Source organism: Rhynchophorus ferrugineus, unplaced genomic scaffold (assembly GCF_030347505.1).
Source record: "Rhynchophorus ferrugineus isolate W39M unplaced genomic scaffold, kcgeb_rfMv2 rfM9, whole genome shotgun sequence".
Lineage (NCBI taxonomy): Eukaryota > Metazoa > Arthropoda > Insecta > Coleoptera > Curculionidae > Rhynchophorus > Rhynchophorus ferrugineus.
In genome coordinates, this window is record NW_027472588.1 from 5,667,003 (window position 1) to 5,691,714 (window position 24,712).

The window sequence follows — 24,712 nt, forward strand, 5'->3', positions numbered from 1 at the left end:
TCAACAGACATTCTCCATCAATCAGGCTGTTCCACCGCAAGAAGCAGTTCCGCCCCTATAGCTTCCAAATTGATAAATTGAAGCGCAGTTTCCAATTATCAGCCCAAATACAGCACGCTATTTGCAAAGGCAATAGCGTGTACTGTTTACTATTTCCACTTCTCTGCAGAAAAAGTAAACTCCCAATCCCCCAGAAAGCGACTCGATATAAAAGGCTTGTCCATTCAGTCTGCCTCTACGGAGCACAGATGTGGCACAGGTATGTCTCTGAGAGACCACTTGAACTACTCCAAGTGTTCCAATCCAAAAAAGTCGGCGCGATGCTCAATGTCCCATAGTTTATGAGGAACCCCAAAACTCACCTCGAATCAGGCATCCCGTTAGATCACGGTCAGTAGAACACGACAACACCTTGATTAAATCCCTACCCATCCACAAACCTCGGTAATAAACCAACTACAACAATCCGAGTCGTAACCCAGGGTCTCTGCCACCCGCAAAATACCACTATACCGAACCCGAAGCAAAATCTTAAAAAACCATTTGGTTCTAGCTGGTCATCATAAAAAAAAGTCTCACTCTATTTTCTTTTCTGTGCTCCCTTGTAACAGTACCACTACCTTACTTCTTTTACCTAACCTAATATCCTGTCAATTGTCCCATCCCACCACATGTATCATTCAATATCGAAATAAACAAGCTTTTATTCAACCAGTATTTTCAGTTCCCATGCGAATTCCTTGCAAAAAAATTGTAGTGAGTGTTCGGACAAACAATCGCATCCACAGTCACACATTCCGACCGACAAGACGAACATTCTACACTATTTATACTTCAGAGCACAATTACTCCACAATGGTAGCCGATATCCTTCCATACCTATTGCATATTCAGTAATTCTAAAAGAAACGTATGAAAACATGAAACTAATTTTCGATTTAGTCAAATACAAATAATACAACTGGAAAGTTTGCGCTGATTTAAAAGTTGTTGCTATATTGCTTGGACTACAAGGACGTTTCACGAAATATTCTTGGCTTCTCTGTTTGTGGGACACTAAACGAACCAAAAAACCAATATGAAGTAAAATAGCGAAAAAGAACTGACTTTGTATGTATTAAATCAAATTATATATACGAACCTCTTATTTCATAAGAAAATATGTTTCTTCCCCCATTATATATAAAACTTGGTTTGAAGAAACATTTTTAATACTTGAGATATTAAGAGTAAAATTAAAGGAATTAACTATCGAAAAGAAGGGAAGGAAATGGTAGCTGAAAAACAAAAATTACAAAAAAAATGGCAAAAAAACAGAGTATTTGAAAATAAAAAAACAATATAATCCAAAGATTGAAAAGGGAAATACTGGAAATTACAAACAAATCCAGAAATGACTATCTGAGAAATTTAACAAATGATAAAGAAACTGATCATTCAGTCTAGAAAGCCACTGAATATATGGCTCATTTTTTCTATTCACCCCTTAAACCTAATTTGAATTCATCTTCTCGAATTGGTCAAAGCATCGACCAAAGCCCAAAATGTTTGTTTATATATTTTGTGTCACCGATATAAAGGATATTCCTGGTTGCTGGATTTGAACGTATTTGGTTTCATGGGAATTTGTTTTTTTTTTGTAAAGCATATTACAAAAACATATATAAACTATAACGGTGCCTAATTTTACGTCTCCAGATGCCCCCACTTTTCTCAAAAAGAGAATCAAAATTTTTGATAAGACGAATTATATACAGATTTTAATTAATTATTTTCAACAAATTTTATACCGGTATTTTAGTGTTACAACAGTTATGTATTCGGTATTTGATATTCTAGTATTAACAATGACTCTGAAAAAAAAACCGAGACAAAATTTTATGATAGCCAATTTTGAGAAATGTCTTTCTTTATCGCCATTTATCATTGTTATTTATTGTTATTTAGGCTATTAGATTAGGATAAATCTAAAATTAAAAATATCTAAAAATATTACTAATTAACCAATAATAAAACAACAATAAATTAATGTTAATCACATCAACATTTTCTCATTTTATATAAATTATAAAACTAAAGCCGTTCATTTAACGAACTTGCCTAACCAGTTTTATTTTTATGACAGTTAAAAAATAATTAGGTCGGTATAACAGGAACTTTAACTATCTAATCTAAAAGTTCGAATGAACTGAAAGTTAATAGCTGATAAAATGTACTAGTTAGCTGCCACTGATATAATAAAATGTTGAATTATTAAGCTATAAATACGCGAAAACGGCATAATTTAAAAAGTTATCAAATGTTACAGAAATAAAGTAAAAATGGACTGAAAACCTACATTTGATATTAATCGATATTATATGTAATAAAATAATAGACAAAATTAGAGAATACCTGACAAAATTCCATGAAATTTTAATCATTATACAATATCTTATCCATCAAGCACACATTTCAAAATATCCCAACTGTTCCTAACAACAGAGTTTGAGAAATGATTAGTCAGTATTGTAAAATCGTTATTTATTCCAATTAATGTTATCATTATTGTATTTTAGTAGTTAGATGGTAACGAAAAGTTTTCATGTAATGTACCAAAATATGTTATAAAGTGAATACCGTTCGAATATTTTAAATACCGTTTTTTTTTCTCCAAAACTGCCTACCACCTCAGGCAAATCTTACTCATAGAGAGGGAATTCTTCAAGGTTTTTAATATACATCACTCTTGTTGTTGTCGTCTTCAAAGCGAATTTTCTCGGTTCAGTTATGTAGAGCTTTTTTACCCCTACAAAATGAATTATTTCTGTTTGCCTCCCTTTTATAATCCCATACGCGACTACGAGAGAATTCTTTTAATATCTACCGGGTGATGCATTCTTCGAAAATAACTTCAAGGTGTACATATTATTTACCTAAATATATCTACGAATATTTTTGTTTCCATTAATGTAAAATAAATGTTATACAATATACAACATTACAGGAGATTAAATTATATTAAATCATTTGGCGAATGAAGCAGTTTCTGTTGCTTACTTCAAATGATGCTTTCATAAAACCTACAGATTTAGCCAGAACTAACTGGAGAGTAGATTTGGGAATATTTATGTAAAAATTAATGAAAACAATATACACCTGTTGTTATTTACCTTAACCAATAACTTTGAAGTGGATAGCACCGTAGATCCAATATCTTCTGAAACACCAACTAACCTGAGGAAGTCCAGGAAGCTTTTCCGCTGTTGATATAAAATGATAGAAACACACGTCTTCCAGCTCCATTATAATAAACAAGAAATACTAAAACTAAAAATGTCATATTGCTTAATTATGTATTAAAAGTGTATCATAACTTAGTGAATTATGATAAAAATATATAACTATTTATCACTACTAACTATTTCTTGAAAGGAAGCTTTTTACAGTTTCACTGCAGTTAAAAATCGAAATTGAAAAAATTATTATTATTTGATGGTAGGAACACTATTTCAATCTAAGTGCTATCATTTGTATGATCTTCATAAGCACCTTCATAACAATTGAGAAGAGTTTTTACAATGTTTACTATCGCCATTTTTTTCTATAAGAACAATACAGTATAATGAATTCGACCTAGAAGGTTTTGAGTATCATGTACAGATTAGTTAACATTCTCCATGTTTCCTTCGATTCTTAAGAATATTAGTCGTTTAGCATTTAGTTTTTTCAGTGTCACACTAGTATTTTTATATCTCTTGACCCATTTCAAATGAGACAAAAACTTGATGCACATTTGAAGTATACAAATATTCCAGGCGAAAAAGTCGAAGGAAAACCACACACGGTCATCTAGAATTCATTCGTAAACGTACGCTGTAAGATTTAGAAATATGAAAGTTTTTTGAGACACCCTGTATTTTTGTAATTATAGCTCGTATGACAAAACTACTTCCTTCAATTGAAAGGAGATAAGACGTTACAAAAAAATTGAAGTTGCTGTATAAAAGCTGATGGTGTTTATGAAGAGACACCTGTAGGTTCCAATTTGTTATAAGCGGCCATTATATCGACTTTCTATCAATTTATATAAGCACGAAGCTACACTATTAATACAAAATTATAGAAGCACACGTTTACCAGCTCCAATATTTTTAAACAAATAATTATTAAAACTTATAAATGTCACATTGCTTAATTATGTATTAAAGGTGCATCATAACTCAGTGAATTATGAATTTACTTCTATTTCTTGAAACAAAGCTTTTCTATTATAGTTAGAAAACTAAATGAAAAATCCCTTATTGTTATTGTTGCTATTTACCACTGATAGAAACTATTTTTCTGTAAAACATAAATGCTTTCATTTGTATGATCATGACAATTCATAAGAAACTTGTATCTTAATAGTTTTTACAATATTTGCTATCGCTATTTTAAAGTATAGGAGAGCACAGTACAATGATTTGGAACTGGAAGGTTTAGTGTATCATAAATAGACTGATTAGTATAACTTTTAGTTTCTCCAGCGTTATCCCGCTCTTTTAAAATTCCTTCTCCCATTGTGGTAAGCGGCTGTTATCTTATCTTTCTATTATTTTATATCAGCGTGAAGCTTCATTGTACAAAATGATAGACATACATTTCACTCAGCCACGGTATATTAAACAAATAATTATTAAAACTTAAAAATGCCACATTGCTTAATTAGAAATTAAAGGTGCATCATAACGCAGTAAATTATGATAAAAATTTAAAACTATTCTTTGAAACGAAGCTTTTTTACAGTTCTATTGTAGTTAGAAAATAGATTAAAACACTTTTATTGTCTTTGTTACCACTTACTACTGATAAGATCAATATGTAAAACGTAAATGCTTTCAATTATATAATCACCCTTTCATGACAAATCACAAGAAACCTCAATAGTTTTTACAGTGCAGTATAGGAACAATAGAGTGCAATGATTTCGAACTAGAAGCTTTGAAGTATTATAAACAGAGTAGTCGGCTAGCATTTACTTTTCCAGTGTTGTACCGGTCTCCTCAAATCACATGACCCATTTCCAATGAGAGACAAAATATAAGTAAAATATTTCAAATCTTCCAAGTGACGGAAGTGGACGAAAATCATACTCTATCACGAGGGCGTTATGTTTATTCCATAATTTTAAAAAATACGAAATTCTTTTGAGACGCCCGGTATCTCTATAACTACAGCTCACATAACCATAACTACTTCCTTGAATCGATAGGATATAGAATGTCATAAGTTAACGAACAAATGAGATGATGTTTATAAAGAGAGGCGATATAAATTACTCCCGGAACAAAACCTGCAAGTTTCAATTTGTGATAACCGTTCGCGATTGTGGCGAAGAATTTATTGTTCTTTCTCTTTCGAGCCTTTTGTCTGAAATATTGGGCACCGGCTGCCAGAAATCACCAACAAATTTCGCCCGAATGAATTTATTAATTCTCCCGCGTTCCTCCGTAGCAATTATTGTAAAGGGGTTTTATGCAGTGGCTTGCGGTTAGCCCCATGAACTCGTAGCAGGAAGTAACTACAATAACTTGCGGCCGACAAGACTTTTAGCATGATTTAGAATCCATTGTGCGGCGACGAGGTATTCACGCCGCTGATTTATTGCTGTAATTCTGCAATAATATCGTTGCTATGGTACCGACGGAGACCATGACGGGGTCAGAGGAGGGAGGGAGCTTCTGGCGATGTAAACATGGGGTGCGGCTTCGGTAACTTAGGGGAAAGAATATCGATGGCTTTATTTGAAGGGGACATCAGCGGAAGTTTCGACTGAATTGTCGTTTGCTACACAAATTAACATTTGTGGAATAAAATATCACGAGTAATACAGGATGTTTCAGTAATTGAAATCGAATTTGTTATAAAAAACCATGTTGATTTTTTCATGACCATTTATCTATCGTATTAGCTGAAATAATTTTACAGTTAGGTGCTTTCGAATTGCCTACACTTAATAGCAATTCCTTTAAATAACATCCAACCCTCCTTTTCTTTTGTAATCATCGTTGAACCGTAGCTAAAATCGAACACTATTTTACGGTGAAACAAAAATTAATTTTCCTTCCGATAAATGAGAAAATTTTATATTTATAAAATTTTTATTTAATTTTGCGTTAATAAATTCTTAAAATAACTTAGCAGAAGCTTTTTATTGATGTAAAATATTAACCTTAAATTTTCAGTCGGAATACACAATTAGAGTTGTAATACATCTCATGAAACAGACAAAATTGTATTAAATAAAACTTAAATACACATAACGAAATATAATTAAATAGCAACAGAAAGTTTATGAACACAAGCGATAACCGCAAGAGCCGTAAGGAATAACAAACACAAGTGTTAACATTAACATACTCAATTCCAATGTGTATGTAAAATATCAATGATATCAGTGCACTTGGAAAGAGAATGTATTTGGATATGGATATAAAGAAGGAAACTTGGGAATATTCGACAACGAATAACGAATAAGTACATAAAACAACAATTTTCCTGATATTAGATCCCAATGAAATAGTTTCATAAAAGAGGAAAGAGATATTAAAAGACTGATCACTTGCAGTAGACAGTTACAAGAGACAGATCAAATGCGTCGCGAGAAAAGCGACGGGTAAATATTTAATTGTACTAATTGTGAAGATGTGTTTGCCACACAAGATCAATATCTACCTCATACTTATACCTCTAATGCCACATCTATATTGTAAGATACAATGCACAATGCATGTCAATCAGTACATAAGTAGTGTTAAAGTAGCACTTAAATCTAAATACACAATAAGTAAGCGTAGCTAATAATTAAAACTTAAAAATGCAGTTATTACTCAATTGAATTGTATTAAAAATCACTATTTATTCACACGAAGCGTTTGTAGAATATTATTGTAGTTATAAAATTAATGAAGGCATTTTATTATTATTATTATTATTATTATTATTATTATTATTACTATTATTATTATTACTATTATTATTATTACAATTATTACTATTACTATTATTATTATTACTATTATTATTATTACTATTACTATTATTTGCTATTGCTAAGAACCGATTTTAGATAAAGCGTAAGTACGTAAATTCTGACAGAATCGCAATTTATTAATTAGTAGAAAACCAAGAAATTTCAGAAATGTCACAGACACATTTCCATTCAGCAACATCTAATTTTCCTTATTGAAACAAGATAGGTAATCGAATTATTCGAAAACCGCAAACATCAAACCATGAAGATAACACCGGTAGCAGGATGGGGCTTCGATTCTCGCCCTGCATCCTGCAGCTGCAGTTATAATTAGAGCCGCATTGATGTCCCCGTGCTATTTCAATTAAGCCACATTCCTGGAATCAAATAAGCAGAAAGTTGGACGGAATTGTCGATTAATTGAAATCTGTTGATGCTTTTAGTCTACCGGCTTATTGGTATTAATCGATTTCCTTTCACTTCTATTAAGCTGCAAAAAGAATAACAATAAGCATAATTATATAAAATATTAAAACAATTAACTTCGACAAAATATCAAGATGTTTTACTGTTGATATAAAACGATACAAATATGCGTTTTATTGTCCTAACATATTAAACAACGTTCCAATGTAGTTGCAGGACTAAATTTAAATGCTTACTACTAAGTAGGGACCATTTTTAAGTTACTAATACTAAAGGTGCATCATAACTTAATGAATTATGATAAACATTTTACAACCATTTCTAGAAACAGATTTTTTACAGTTCTACTCTAGTTATAAAAGTAAATTAAAAAGTTTTTATTATTTTTGTTACTACTGACTACTGACTGGAGCCAATTTTTTTGAGCATCAGCATAATTTTTATGTATTTTAACCAGAAGGCCTTAAAATGATTTGGGGAATGTTCCCTTGGCGGTTTGGCAATATATTCCGTTGGGATTTACGATGTCGTCGACACGCCAAAATGCGTCTGGGTGTTTTATCGGACTCGGACTATTAGATTTCACCATAAACAAGCGAGCGTCGGTCCGTATCGCCTCACCGTAGGCAGTCTGGCGCCCCGGATGCCGTTACGGCCCTGTCCGATGAAAAACTACCACATCAATCGATCGAACCTGGATAACCGGCGGCGGATTCGTCGATCTCTTTACGGTTTATTGTCGAATGTGGCGCGCGATAGTTTGGAAACGGTGACGGTTTTGGTTCGTAGCGTGTCGCGATGACAAGACAGGTGATTTTCAGTGACATATTTTCGACAAGTCACAGAAAGGCGCGTGATTTTACGTTAATATAACGAAATCGAAATGAAATACCAAAATAAAATAATATAGATATTTTGAAATATCACTAAGCCTGATGTTGTAAATAATTAGTTCTATCTTAGAAAGGAAGTATGTAGATACAAGCTGTGAAAATGATCTGAGAAAGGAGTCTTTTAAGTTAATAATAAAATAAACGAAGCCTGAGTTAGAAAAAAGCAAAAAAAGAGAAAAAGTCTAGTAGTAGTACACATACCCAGCATAACTCTCGGTAGCATCATAGGACTCCTGAATATATTTCTAAATTTCAAATGACATTGAACCAAATTTCCATAATCATTATAGTTTTATAAGTAAAGAAACATATATCATCATGCTGGACGCCATATCTATTGGTAAATACTTTTCGTATAACTACTGTACTGCTACTATACCACTTCATTTCCAGTCACTCTAGAAAACAATTATGATATACCAATATGACTGATTTCATTTTCGGTCTTTATCTGGTCATCGCAAAATATATCTTCTCCTTGACAATAATAATAAGAAAATTTAAGAGAGCTCTCGTGTTGAACTTGTAGCTAAATTTATGATTAAATACTAACTAATGTTACATATATTTAAAAATAATGCTTTACCATGAACAGTCAGTACATATTTGAACTCAATTCTTTGTAAATATTGACTCAAGCGCAATTAAAATTGATTCAAAATTAACGTTAGCGCATAGACAGATATGTTATTATTTTTCACTTGAATCTCACATTGTCGAATTGATGCATCTATCAGATTTACATTTATATCAAATATAAATCGTTGTAAAGTATTAACCTCTCTGTTTACTCTCTTACTTCTCTGTCTGATAATAGTGACCAATAATTTTAATTAACATCTTTAGTTACAAAATAAATTATTTAAATGCACCCATAAATATTTAACAACCAACAAAATGTCAATCCTTTATAACAGTAATACTTTGTATGGTACAAAACCGTTGTTTTTACTATTTTCCTCCCAGTTATTCCGTATTTTCTCACCACATAGGATTTCTGAAAGTACTTTAAATCCAAAATTACCCAAATTGGTGTATATTCATTAATTTGTCGATATATATAAATATATATTATGATAATTATCATTAATACTATTCTTGTCTACTGCCAATATTGTTAATTAACAAGTGCCTAATTAAAAGTACAAATTAAGGTACCCATACCCTTGGGAAATTGATTAAATCCAAGCGGCAAACAGGGTACGGGGGTAATATAGGCGGTCCGTGCAACATTCACGCTGCATCGCCGATGGTTTTCAATTAAAGTCGCATCGCTGTTCTGTTGCCGTTTGAATTAACTGGCCTACCTGTTCCCGAATAAGTTTAACAGCGAGAAAATTACCATTGAACCATTCTCAGAAGCTGCAATTAATTCTAAGTAGAAAATTAGAACGTTCTGTATTAGAACACACAACGGTGGAAGTAATGGTAATTATTTTTTATTGTCCAGCACAAGATGTAGAAGCGGAATTACTCTCAAAAATAATTGTTCCAAAACGAAATTTTGCATTGCGTACTTATAAAAATACTTGTAATGGAAAATATACTATTTCTGTTAGATTTAGTACATAATCACGCAATAATTTAGTCAATGGTGAACAAAATTTTATAAAAACAAATAATAAGATACTGGTTATTAGACCAATTATCAATTATTTTCTCTACGTAACCAATGAGGAACTGTACAACATCCTCGAAAGCAAAGTTACTAAATCACGGCAACGTGGAAGCAATACTGCTACCAGACAACGACGAGACCACAAGGAACACAAACTTACATACTGTATAAGAATTCACTTTCACTCAAACAGTTTAGTTTAATTTTAAAATAGAGACTCATCTTGCTTGTGTCTTGAGGCCAGTACTACTTAACGAAGAAAACCGACAGACAAAGTACCAAGACACTTGGTATACTATTACTAATATATCAAAATTTTTCTTTAGTAACAACATCTTACAATAGATATTAGTACAACCTTGATTTACAAATTAATTTATTGACACTTTTCTATTGTTTATATGTTTGTAATACAAATAGCAAGGCGAGTACGGGATTAATACATCAGTATATATTTCCTGAATTAATTTAAAACTAAACTGCTTAAGCTAAAATTAAGAATACACCAATATACTAAACATTCGTTTGGCTTTATTAGCTTCAATCTTCTTATATTCAGCGTGTTGTCCAGTAGCTGTATTGCTTCCACGTCACTGTGATTTAAAAAATTGTTTTCATGTTTTAAAGCCAGATCATGGATCACTTCGTATATCCATTTGATTTCGGCGTCATCGTGCAGCTCTTCGCTATTAACGTAGTGATAAGCATTGGTAATTAATGATAAAACTTTATTTTGGGTGAGTTGGATTAGTAGTTGGTTTGATGTCCTAGTATAACCCCGTATTTATAACCCATAGGTTCAAATCCGCTTTATTATTGACCTATAAACCCATCTCTTTGATTTTATGTACCTTTCGACTAACCAGTTCAGTTGCTTGAGGTGACATGATGTTTGAAACTTAACCTACCATCAAGATAATGCCGAAGTTGCTTTTTCTTGAGAAATGGGGCATCCACCAAGCGATATAATTAAGGTTTTGTCATTTTACCGCAACACAAAATTAACAGACAAATTTGGTGCTATCAAGCTGTATTTTCCAGTCCCTAGTCAATCTGTAGATCTTGTTGACTGCTACTTATACCTTCTCTACAGCTTCAGACAGAGATATATCTTTTGCCATAATAGCTCTGTCGTCGAATACACAAAGATTATGAAAAATTAAAACCTTGTATGGAAAACAGAACAAGCCATAAAAAATGTGTAAAAAGATATTCAAGACATTGATTGTTTTCATTTTTCCAACTTATGTAACCCCTTTAAAACATTATTATTTTAGGATTAATGTATGCCAGATACACGTCAGATTGATCAACGATCGTGTTTTTCTGATTACGAGATGGCACCAGCCCAAAAAGCAAACAAAACAACCCTCGATAAACCAAACGAACCTCGTCCCTCCCCCCGCAACACGAACACGACGTATTCGCTATTATCCTCCGTCCGATATTTGCGAGAGGCATTCGACATTTTTCGGATTCCCACGCAGACGCATTCGCAGCATCGCTCGTCAGTCGGCCGATGTCGAGGCTGCGACGCGTCCGACCGGCCTGAGGCTTCGCCGTTCCCGTCCTTTCTTTCGCGACCGGTTCCGAACGCGCGTGCTGCTACGTCACCCCCACGAGACGAACATGTACGAGACTCACCGCGCGAATATTTACGTGCTCACGGTGGCGCTTTGTTGTTTATTTCCAGGTGAGTGAGATAGAACGTTACCTGATTAGGTCGGGGCTTGATTGGTGCAGTTAAATGCGCGTTAAATTGTTAAATGGTCGGGATGAAACCGCTTAAATCTGTGTATATTTTGATAAAAATGCTACTACAAATATAAGCATAAGTATTTTCATAAAAAAAATGACATATTCGTCAAAAAATGTTGCCTAGTAATTTTTCAATAGAAATATATGTTTAGCTCGTATTAAAAATAAACAGGAATTGTCTTTATACCCATTAAAATCACTAAATTTATATATATAATTTATTATACTTACTTTTGTACAAATGATAATATTAAAATTTAGTGGAAGAATGTAGTACTAAATTGTATGATATCTGACCGAAAAACTAAAATATTTGTTAAGAAATCAATCCACAGTGAAGATACTTTTAAAATTTGATTATTGTAGAACAAATTAAATCATAATTTTATAATAATGTAATATGGTAATAAATAAGTTTTATATTAAGACCCAAAAATAAATAAATTAATGAGTAGGCTAAAGTAGAATGAGTCGAATGAGTAGATAAGTCGTTATGTTTAGGTATTGGAAAATGATATTAAGTACTTATAGTAACTATATGTAGTAGTAACTATAACATACTAACTATGACATAAATTAAATCTGAATGGACGTTAGATACTCTCAAAATAATAAAATAAAAGGCATAAGTACTTCTTAATATTACAGGGTATGATAATCATTTCTTCATTATATTTAAATAAGCAGATACATATTTTCATCAAAAATTGCCATATTCTTCCTATAGCTAACTTAATAATATTATCAAAGGAACTAAATAATATAAATTAAAAATTTCAAGTAAAGTTTTATTTTTAAGTTTTTATGTTTTATTAATATATATATATATATATATATATATATATATATATATAAGTTTATATAATTCTTTATACTTATTTTAAAGATATCTGAACTCATAACTAAAAATTCTTAAAATTATTAAGACGCACTGATAGTATAAAATTTGATTACTTGAGACCAAATTATCATTTTTATCAAACTCAACTTCTAAGAAAATCATGAAAAATTATATAAGATTATTAAATGATAAAATCATAATGTTTATTGTTATTGATTCTGCATAATTTCTCTGATTATGATAAACGTTTTTTATTCTACTTACTTGATCGAAATAATAATATTTATAATTTTTTTACACATATCTTAAACAAACAATGATATTAAATAATTAATTTATTTGAATATGCTATGTACTTCAATGTAATTTGAACTCAAATCAATCTCACCTCAAAGTAAGGAAAAAATGAAAAAATAAACAAATATTTTTCTTTAATATTAGTGATCATCTAAAGAATATAATATTGACATTTCTACATAATTCTGCCCTTAAGTCTTAAGAGCCCCTAGGTTTTGGATTAACTTTTATAAAATAATAAGTAACTCTATTGATCATACAATATTTACACATATTTTTCCAAAAATATATCAAATTTTTCAGTGACTTTAATAATATTACGATTAAATGGTATACGAATCAATAAATTTAAAATGTTAGATATAAAATGTATTGGAAAAATAAAGACAAATTCTACCTATCAGCATTAATATATATGACTGACTGTAAACTCAACGCAAGCATTTAAATGTTATATATACAGTTGTGTTCCAAAATCCATGGGGTAGCTTATACAGTTTTCAAGATATTTCGTAAAAAATTCACCAAGAAAGTTTTATTGGATGATTTGGTCACTGCATGTAAAAATCTATAAAAACCGCTACAATCAGTTAATTGCTTTAACAATTATTTTATTCGACAAATTTAACTCCTTTGGCTGAATTCCTTTCGTGGAACACTATTTTCATGAAAAGATGAAGTAATATCTGTCGTAAAGGATTAGCTTCAGGCCTTTCGTCCAAGTACTACATTGATTGGTTTCATAAATTAGAGAATAATTGAAATAAGTATTGAAATTAAGGAAAAATTATACTCAAAGAAAGTATACTCACACATAATTTCCCTTACCATGATCATAATAACTTTGTAACTCTCTGAACACTCAGTGTGAACAACCTGTGTGTATAATCCAGTCAACATTCATGTCTTATAGAAATAAACAGACACAGCTCCTTGTTATACAAATGAGTAATAAATTCTGGTTCAAACAAGTGTTTATATTAATGTTTACTCGATACGCCTTAGAGATACGTCCTCCATTGATAATTGATGTTCTTAAATATACCACAAAGCTATTGTAATTAATTCGTTTCGGCAACCTAAACCTAAACGATTATATGTCGTACACTTCCCCCTTGGCTTGACATTACACATTAACTTTACAACATTTACATAGTTACTTTACGTATTAATAATTCAACCACTACGGCGGAAAATGTTGGAGGGCAATTCCTATACCGCTTAAAACAATAAATATATTATATATGCCAAAGAATTCCCCTTTCGACCTGTATCTATGTTTGCTATCTGAAATTTTAAACGGCCTACACCTCCCCAGAGGGCGGAGATGTGGGAACGACGCGGGTTCCATCCCCTCCCCCAGCCCTTCTTCCTCGTACTCGGAGGCATGCGGTGGTTATCTTATTTCCATTCTGAGGGGTCGTAAAAACTTTTGATTAAATCTGTATAAGTTTTGATTATTTCCACGCTGAATTCGTCACACGTGGAATAAGTTGCGCTGTCACATACGCTCTGCGGAACTTTTAATATCAACACGAAAGAAAGATAAAAAATAAGGAAATATAATTACCAGAGAAATTTCTTGTAGACCAAATCAACCATTCAAAGCACTCGAATAAAACTTGTAGCCGCTGTTACTACACACTCGAGCAAGACGATTATGAACTGAAATACACTCATATCACTTAGCCTAAATAAATAGAAAATACAAAACTGCAAAACAGAAACAAGGTTAAGTGATAATACTCGAAGAAATAGTAAAGTGAAAATTTAAACATAAAATTGACACTGGTTTCTATAGCAGGAAGATCACGCCCATAGCTTCAGTAAATATGAGCTCCATTCAAATACCTCCACACCTTCTTCCTCTACACCTCTGAGTAATTTACAAAATGATGAGTATTTACTCTCTTATTTATGTGACTTTCTTGTAGACATAAAATAATAATTTTTTAACCAATACATTTAACCAGTAATATCAACTTAGGCACAAAAGAGCCGTAAACAATCTAAACTAAACAAGTTACTACATAGGAAATGGCCTTGATAATATTTAATCCAAAGAAATCCAGGGTTTTAAATTACTCTATAGCAGTAGTATTATTATTTTTCAGGAAATACTTATATCTTATAAATTATGACCTATAAATAAAAATATAATACATATTATTTAATAGTAAAAAGCATTTTCAACCACCTTAATTAAAAATTAATATAAAAGCCCTTACAACACGCTACCAGTTACTAACTTATCAACTATTAACTTCCACAACTTTAAGGATTTCAAAACTTTCTTTTAATTTGCTTTTTTTGTTAAACTCGCCTGCTGAGGAAACGATGAAAAATTAAATAAGCCTATTAAATATTAATGAGGAAAATCATATAATATTTATTAAAAATATACGAGAAGCTAATTAAAATGTCATCGTTTATAATAAAAGTTAAGGTACAAGATAAAAAAAAATAATTTCATAACTTTTTATTCTGAAAGAGGCTTTGATATTTTTCATAATTCTGCTGAGTATGATGACCACTGTTTTATTAGATTTACGTAACTATACAATATATTATTATTTTCATATTTAACATATAATGTAAGCAATAAAAAAATATATTATTTTTATTGATAAGCAATTTCATAAAAATATCTGAAAATAAATAACTTGTTAAGTAGGCTCTATAATTGAAGTCGTTATATCAGTGTTGGTAAATAGTACCTAGAGATACATAAAGCTTAATATATGATTTCACTAACTATGGATTAAAGGAAATCTGGTGTGTGTTAGTGGATTAGTGTAAAAGTGGATGTTATATACGCTATACTATAAATAATAAAATGAAAAGGCTTTGGTATTTTTCTTAATACTACAGAGTATGATACCTATTTCTTCATCAAATTTAAATTACCAAAGTAAAATTATTGTTTTTTTTTACACTTAACAATTGCTTAATAATAATATTTTAAATAGTATTTCCTATATCATTTGGTCTATTTTCACTCAATATACTAAAATTCTTGAATTGTACATAAATAGGCAATAATAATACATATTAATTGGAAATATCGGTTTACAAGCTAAGATACAATTTTAGAAAGGATTTCTATGCTAGAAAATGGAAATTCAAACTTTATTTAATTCAACTTAATTTAATTTTATTTAATTTTTTTAAAACGTTTGACATAAATGCGACCAAGGTATTTCCTGCCTCTGATTTCTACTTACATCAATCGATGCCATGACCAAAAATATTTGAATACTTTCCAAAAGATACTAAATAATATTTATTGATAGAAGAAAAAAATTAAGTTGGGCGAAAATATAGACTAATCTTTAATGGAAAGCAGAAGAGATTTGTTAGTTATAACAATATATACAAATAACTGACCTACCAGATAACTTTAATGTTCCCTACTTTTTAAGCTTTCTATTATCTAAATTAACTTTATAAATAGACTGTATAAATTAGACTGTAAAAATAATAAAAGGGTTTTGCAAACACATACGTGTATGTATACGATAGCGTACGGATGACCGAAGCACAAAAAGAACACATCCTAAAACCGATGTAAATTCATTCGGAATTAGAATAAACCGTTTGCCATACCGATGAGCATTAAAAGCTCGATTATTCGGTTTAATGCCGTCGAAAAAAACCTCTGAAACGTTCCCTGTAAGAGCCCACCACGCAAAAAAACCGGTCCAATTATCACGGTCCCCGGCTAATTGCGCCACAGCACACTGCAACCGGCTCTTCTAACGTTCTTTTGTTTAAATTAAATTTTAAATTCAAATCGGGTTTTTGCCGCATCTGAAACGGTGCCCGAACATGGCGAATTTTTCTTTTAAACCGAGAATCTTGCGCATTACGTACGCTAGTTTAAATATTCAGGTTAGGTAACGTCGTTTTTCTACTTTTTGTTGATGGATGTGGACTCTGTCGTGTAGCGCGAGGAATCCTAATGAGTAGCCAGCTGCAATTATCAGACCAACAATTAAATAACTGTTAAAACTTTTTGGTATGATGATATCCCGTCTAAATTGTTACACTTATTATATGATTTTTTATTAATGTATTATTACTAGTCGTTGAAAAACAAAAACGACGTCCCTACGTTGACCTAAAACTATAATCTATTCAAAATTATTTTGTAAATACGTCATTTAAATTTGTGACGTCAAAACGACGCAATGTTGCCGCATCAACTCTCGTATTTGGTTCAGTTTGGCTTTGACGTACAACAAAATTCTAATGTAAATAAAATAATAATCAATGTATACAATATATATCTAAATACTACAGTTACATATACAGATTCAATAGTTTATAGGTTAGTATTATAACCTCTTATAACTATAGCTGTCAAGAATTTTGCATACGTTTGACAACCGGACGTCTTTGACAGGCTCATTCGTTTACGTGTTTGAACTAATCAGACAGCAATGTGCCTCTTTTTAACTAGAATAAAATAAGAAGGAAAATATTGTCTGATTCTAAAACCAATTTACAAATTGCCACAGGCAATACATTAAACATCTTGAAAACTTTGAATAGGCTATAGGTACTAATCTAGAAGGTCCCATTAGACCTTACTCTTGAGAAAATAATATATGTCAAGAACATATCTACTTAAACCGTGACAAAATATTCGAATTGCATGGTGCCACATACCTATATGATTTCTGTTGCATCTATAACAACGCACTAGCTAGCAGACTTTTGAAACTGTCTCTCAAATAGTAATGATTTTGGACTATTTTTATTTGATTGCAAAATCTAAAAGAAATTTAATTCCATGAAAATATTCTTTTTATAACTAAGGATCATAAAGTAACTTCTTCTGTGCTACTTTTCAGTAAAGATTATAATAAAATACAAGTGTTAAGCTCAAAGATATGTCAAGACATATAACTTCACTATCGATGTCCTTCAAAACAGGTAAATAAATATAACATAATGTGGATGGAAAGGAAAATAAAATTGTCTCATTAACTTTTTTTCTCTGACAAATACAGACAATGAAATAAAATCAGTATATTAATGAACTATTAATTAACAAAATTCGAATTATCAAAACAATTGCCCATCAATATCAAAATTATGGGTTAGAGGCAAAATAATCTTTGACCGAGTAGAATTTTTAAACGCACCATAGTTTGGCTTCATTAAATTAGTATTACTTACTTTTATTAAATTTTTAAAGATATACTTTAGAGAACCATCCCAGGAAAGAGAAAGTTACTTTTTCATCAACCTTTCACTTTTTAGATACTTCAGATACAGCTATTAAAAAGTTTTATTGATTCACCAGTGGTGGAATGATTTTGATAAAGTTCACAAAAAGAACCATCATCCGACAATGTCCTAATATGAGATATGAACAAATCTAACAAAACCACCATAACCATAACAACATTAATTCTTTAAAAAAGCCTATTTTACACGTCATATTTACCAGATATTATTCCTTGCGATTATCGCTTGTTTTAATATAGTCGAGATTAGCATAACTGAATTATAGATTGTGTCAAAAATAATGGGCAAATTAATTATGCAATAGATACAGTCACAATAAGCATCGTGATTTTGTTTATCTTAAAAAAATCTATAAATCTATATCTATAAAAAATATATAATATAAAAATCTATATCTATAAAAAATAAGTCAGTCTTCAGGAATAAATTTAATTTTAATGTCTATTGTGAAAGTGATGATATGCAAATAAATACTGTATTTATTCATTTATATACGGACTCTCAATATCCCAGTCAGAGTATAAAACCCCACGCCCTTTATGGCTTTATTTTACCGAACATTATCAAGCGGATGGGGACAGACGAGAGGACATAAAACTCGCTTGCCATTTTGGCAGGTTTCCTAGGACAATTTGCACATTTATATGTAAATTAGCGTCTTTTAGGTTGAGCGTCAAGTAAGGACGGCAGAAACGGTAAACGAACCATTATGTCGACTGGTAGCTTATGAATGTTTCAATGAGGCTTTTTAAGAAATTCCGACAGCTGCGTCTTTATCAAAGCTAAATCTTATCTGACCCTTTCTAAATATTTCTTAAAAGATAAAATATGGGTTAATAATTTTATACTAGAAAATTAACAAAACCATTTTTTTCAAATATAGAAGAAATATCAGTATATTAATGTATTTAATGTTCAACTCCATATAATCTGAGCATATGATATGACAAAATAATACGAAAACCTAACATATACACAATGTTTAATTATTAATAAGACATTGGAGTGTCATTTGCTTTTAAAATAGCCGTAATTCTTCATAGAATAGATTCTCAGAGGGTCTAAATAATTTCCTGTGGAATGTTATCCCATTCTTGTACCAAAACATTCTTCTAGTCACCAATTATCCAGGTTTTATGATCGTTACATCAATTTTTTCGTACCTGAGCGTTAGCTTCGTCATAAAGGGTTTCGTAATCACAGCCCTTCCATGAATGTTTCCACAAGTATCAAAATTTTATTGACAACCTTGTACTGGTTTTAAAATTAAGGGTAGTTTTATCAAAACAACTTTAATTATTCTCTGTGACAGTGGATAAAAGAAAGCGCTACTTGTAGCTATTTAAGCGAAATAAACATGATAAACAATGAATTCTTTTCTAAGCATCTGAATGCAAATCATCCGATGAGCAGAGAAAAGCCTGTGGAAGCCGAACAAAGTGGTTAAAATTTTATAGTTTACATAGTTTGTAGCCTCAGTATTGTGAAACTAACATAGAAATTCGTCCATTAACTACTTTGAGAAAAGCAAAACCAATTATAGTGAATATTAGGTGGTGATCTTGGATTAACTGAGAAAATAAATTTAAAAAGTATTCAAATGCCAAAGAAAACAATGTTCTGCAATCATGACCAAATAGAACCAATTTCCCTTCGGATAACTTTTCCACCCAGCGTATAGTCTAGATCCAGCCCCCTGTAACTATTGGTTGTTTCTAAAATTGAGATTGAAGCCTGAATTTATTGATATATTGAATAGTGTGGCATAACAAAATATATATACTTATAAATTTAATAATTAATAATAATTTAAATCATAATAAACTTTATTATATTAATAAACATACAGCCAAATTTGGCTAGGTAAAATCTGAAACAATTTCGCTAATATTTATATGTCAAGCAAGGTTAAAATAAACAGCGCGTCTATATAGATAAGAAAAAGTAATCCTACCATAATAATTAAAATGTATGAATTAAAATTCGTCACAAGGTAAGCTCAGACCATTTTTTCCATTAATTAAAAATTTCAGCAAGCCACCTGGAAAACGGAGCGCCGAATTATAAATTTAAAATTAAATAAACTATGCCGAAGTTCTACATTAAATATTAAAAACTTTGGGAAATATTGAAATACTTAGTTAATTACTTTCCCCATGATTATTTGCATTTCTATTTTATCAACTCATGCATTGGATATTTTAACTAGTTCCAATATTTAGTTGGTGCTTTGTGCCTTTATTTACGCAATCTGAACTATTATCTGCATTTCTGTCATGACTATTTGTCATATTTACTTTTGTATTTACTACTTACCATATTTGATTTGTTGTCTGTGTGCTTACGTGCAAAATATCAGATTAATTAGTTTGAAATTAATCCTAATAGTACCTGTAGTCACTAAAATGTCTATAGCGATAACAAATTCATAATTTTTTTTTAATTGAAACTAGATTCTTTAACGATAATGTTATGGGTTTGCAGAAATAACTGACTATATCCTCTTGTGGAGAAAGAACGTAGTTAAATCTTCTCATTTTTGAATTTTGTTAGTTTTGGGATGAAATTTTTGCAAAAAAAAACCTTTTCATTAAGTGTACTAAATATGTAAAATCATTTTTGATCCGAACTTGCCTTTGTTCTTTCATGGTTCAGGAAGAACTAAAAGTAATAGTGACTAAGTAAAAAGTAATGAAAAAAATCTAATATTGAAAATTAAACACTGTTGTTTCATTATTTCATGCTTCTGCCTTTTGATATAAAATTGTATTGCTTGCATTTTTACGATAGAGTGTCTCAGTGAATTATCTCTCAGAAATAGTGAACCCATCGTATAAAAGGGAGAACTGGCAACACCGCTTGATTATATGACCAATTTGGTATGTATGAGGGGTTGATAACATTAGACTCACAGTCATTAGTGCACTCAAAATTCTTAAAGAGCAGAAAAAAGACGTAAAAACTTGTATATAACAAATTAATTAAAAAGTATAAGAAAACAATGAGAAAGTTAATATAATACGGATTTTTCTTGTAATTTTTAAAAACGGCATATGTATGTCAAACCAAATAACATTTTATACATTTTTCCGCGCCCTTATAGCATCAGTGGCAGATGTAGCATTCCGCGCTGGAGTAAACAAAGATATAAAACTATTTGAAAAATAAAATGGTCCGTAAAATGTCTAGACGGCCAGTCTCCAGAATCAATTTACTAAGGCGTTGTTATCTAACATAAAAAATCGATAAGTGACAACTTGCAGAACTCCATTCCGATTGCTCGACACATAACCAATCTGTTTATTAAATTTTCTTTCCAGTGGATGTACCGAATTTCTGCAAATGTCCTTGGTGGTGGTGTTGTGTTTTATGAAGACTGTAATTGTTTTAGAAACGTTTTGGAAGTGATTATACATAACTTGAGTCATTATTTGACGACATTGGGAAGGTGCAGTTTCATTATGACAATGCTCTTTTTCATCAAAATGAAACGTCATAAATTGAGTAGAAGAATTTAATGTTGTTCTGTAAAAGATGTAGTACCTTAAGTAGACTTTTCGACAATATTTTATGGCAGTGAAACTCGATATTTTAAGGAAACTTAAACCCATTACTTTATATCTAAAACAAGTGTATTAAATATTTATATCTAAAACAGTGGACAGGAGTCTAAATGTCAATAAAATATTATTGGCTTCAACAAAGGAATGTTTGAATTTGTATGTTAAGGATTTGTTTCATGTAGAAAAAAGTCTTCCTGATCCTCACTTCCCGCCCAATATACAGCCGTTGGTACTCCACATACCTTTTGAATAACCAATACCTTTCGATATTTAAAAAAATTAATATATTTCTGAATAATTTTCCGATATATCGATATATGATCATTTCATCATATCAGCTTTTAAATTATATTAGATTTATTTATTAAAGGCCCATCAGCCTCAAGGACTATTTAGCACCTATGCACTATATACATTTTAATATTACAAAACAAACAATATAAAGAACAAAACTAAAAGAGCTTATAGTTAATTTAATATAAGTATGGGAATAATATGGAGTGAACAGATTAAAAGACATAAGTAATATTCATAGTCTATCATATATTTTGGAGTACTCCAATGGCAGCCAAATTGTTCATCACTTGTTCAGGGTTTATCAATTGTAGAAATTGTTCCATTGGTGTTTGGTGTTCAGCGGGGATCTACATCAATCACAAATGGACGGACTTTCTCTTTGAGTAGAAACTCGTGAGTCACCGACAATAGCCTATTCTGAGTCTGGAAAAATACCAAATTTACGCCTGCTAAAGTTACAAAAGTTGATACTTTGGTAAAACTCTTCTTTTACCTCGCACAATTTGTTATTGATCATTAAGTCCCAATTTAGTTGATCCAGTTTTTTATAAGGTGCGGTACGATATGTATTCAGATCCTTTCTCCAGTACAGATAGTCTTTCAAAAGTGATCCTTCCCTTTTGCCAGCAAGATGATCGGCTCTTTCATTACCTTCGATTCCCATGTGGAATGGTTCCCACATATAGGTTTCTTGCCGCTATTACGAGCGGCATTATTTAATTCTTGAATGTGCATTTTTAGTGAATGATGACCCTGTACCGATTTTAAGCTCTCAGGAGAGCTCATAGAGTAGATGATTACCGCCGAGATCATATCTGGACTGTCTTGAACGCATTTAAGAGCCTTATATATAGTAAAAACAACTCGTCAAAGAGGGCAATTTGTAATGTTCTTCCTTCAATGTTGATGTATATTCAGCTCCTGTATATTCATAGATCAATTGTTTGAAAAGGGAGCGTGCACTATAAGAGTTAAGAGCATCCTTAGGAAGAAATCATTGAAATATACGTTCTACCAGGGAGGTATTTTATTCGTGAATGTACAGATCGTAGGTATTTCCAATAACAAGCGATTGCAGATTTTCAATAGACAGACCCTTTGTATGTTTGCCCTTTTATTTTAATATTTAATATTTTATTAAATTTTTTTATTTAATATAGTAGTTCAAAAAATATATCGATATATCGATATATCTATATATAAGAGAGAAAAACATATCGATATCTTTCTAGTATATCGATAAATCGTTTTCAGTATTTCAAAAAAATATACCTATATATCGATATATAAGAGAGAAAAACATATCGATATCTTTCTAGTATATCGATATATCGTTTTCGGTATTTGAAGAAAATGTATCGATATATCGATATATAAGAGAGAAAAACATATCGATATTTTTCTAGTATGTCGATATATCGTTTTCGGTATTTGAAGAAAATGTGTCGATAATCGATATATAAGAGAGAAAAACATATCGATATTTTTCTAGTATATCGATATATCGTTTTCGGTATTTTAAAAAATATATCGATGTATCGATATATAGGGGGAAAATATTTATATATTTTACAAAAGCATTAAAAAATCGATATTTTTAAATCTTTATATCCTTTCAAATTAAATACCAATATTGATATATATATATATATATATATATATATATATATCGATATTTTTTTCGATCAATACCTCCAACAGAAACCATCAGACCACTTTCAATTTATAATTAAAACTAGAGTTGCCTATTCTGGCTATTGATTGCAGAGTATGTCGAAGCTGCTGAACATCGCTGTATACTTTTTACAATGTTTCTTTAATATTTCAAGGAATCTCTATAAAAACTAGACAGTAATATGAAAAAAAACCTGATATTTCGCAATAAATTCGAACCCATATATCAATCAATTGCGATCTAGACCAAATCGATTTTAATATTTAATTTAAAATAGGCCACTGTACCGAAACTGTTTCTCACAGACTATTGAAATATGGCCTTATAAATATTCTATTCGATATTGGGTCATAAATTTCTTGCTTGCCATAGTTGGAAACTTTATGGGATCGTAACCAGAGCGACTGTCAGATTCCGACAAAGATTTTGTTTGGAGCTCGCTTATTTTCCGAATATTTCAATGTAAACAAGTGGAATTAATTTTAGGAACCTTTATGTAATGGCTGAAATATTGTGGAGCTATATCGATAAATACTGCCTAGCATTCTATATTCCATATACACAGAAATACATGTTTTTTGTTATTATTGTAAATTTTATTCGAGTTCAAAGCTTCTCTTGTCTCTAAAGATGACATTGTCATCAACTGGTCGATTTTATATTGATTGATAGACTGGTTTTTCCTTACTGAATATAGCCAACTTTAACAAGTAAACGTTGTATAACTCGTGGAAGATCTGCAGTTCAATATTATTACATGTTTTTATAAAAATATTTTGATTATATATCAAATTTCAATTAATTCCTCGAAATATTTAGACAATATTTTTCTTAAATTAAGCACATCCACATTATATATGAAATATTGTACATCCAATATCAAAAAATGTTTTGAAAACGGTCTATGGTCCAATGAATTAGTTATGTAGCACACTCTGAACAGAAATTGGCAGGCAATGCTAGAGCTGATCGTTTATCAGCTACTGCGGTTCAAATTCTGATGTCAGATGAGAATATACGAATCTTTATCAAGAATATTTTTGATTACTATAACACTAAGAAAAATATATAGAGGGTTTTTTATTCTGCTCTAT

The 24,712-nt window shown here is 30.9% G+C and overlaps 1 protein-coding gene and 1 long non-coding RNA gene across 2 annotated transcripts in view; one reads left to right on the forward strand and one right to left on the reverse strand.

Annotated features, from left to right (window-relative positions):
* The first annotated feature begins 8,093 nt into the window (after positions 1 to 8,093).
* Positions 8,094 to 24,712, forward strand: part of LOC143201956 (uncharacterized) — an 80,068-nt gene continuing 63,449 nt past the window's right edge. The window contains exons 1-2 of the mRNA XM_076413189.1: positions 8,094 to 10,221; positions 11,035 to 11,624. Coding sequence (XP_076269304.1) covers positions 11,129 to 11,624 — 496 coding nt within the window. The 5' untranslated portion in view covers positions 8,094 to 10,221; positions 11,035 to 11,128. The remainder of the gene's footprint in view (positions 10,222 to 11,034; positions 11,625 to 24,712) is intronic.
* On the reverse strand, positions 22,280 to 22,765 carry LOC143202659 (uncharacterized). Its single transcript, XR_013007209.1, has 2 exons — positions 22,437 to 22,765; positions 22,280 to 22,366 (listed from the first exon to the last, which is right to left on the reverse strand). It is a non-coding gene; the product is annotated as an uncharacterized LOC143202659 (long non-coding RNA).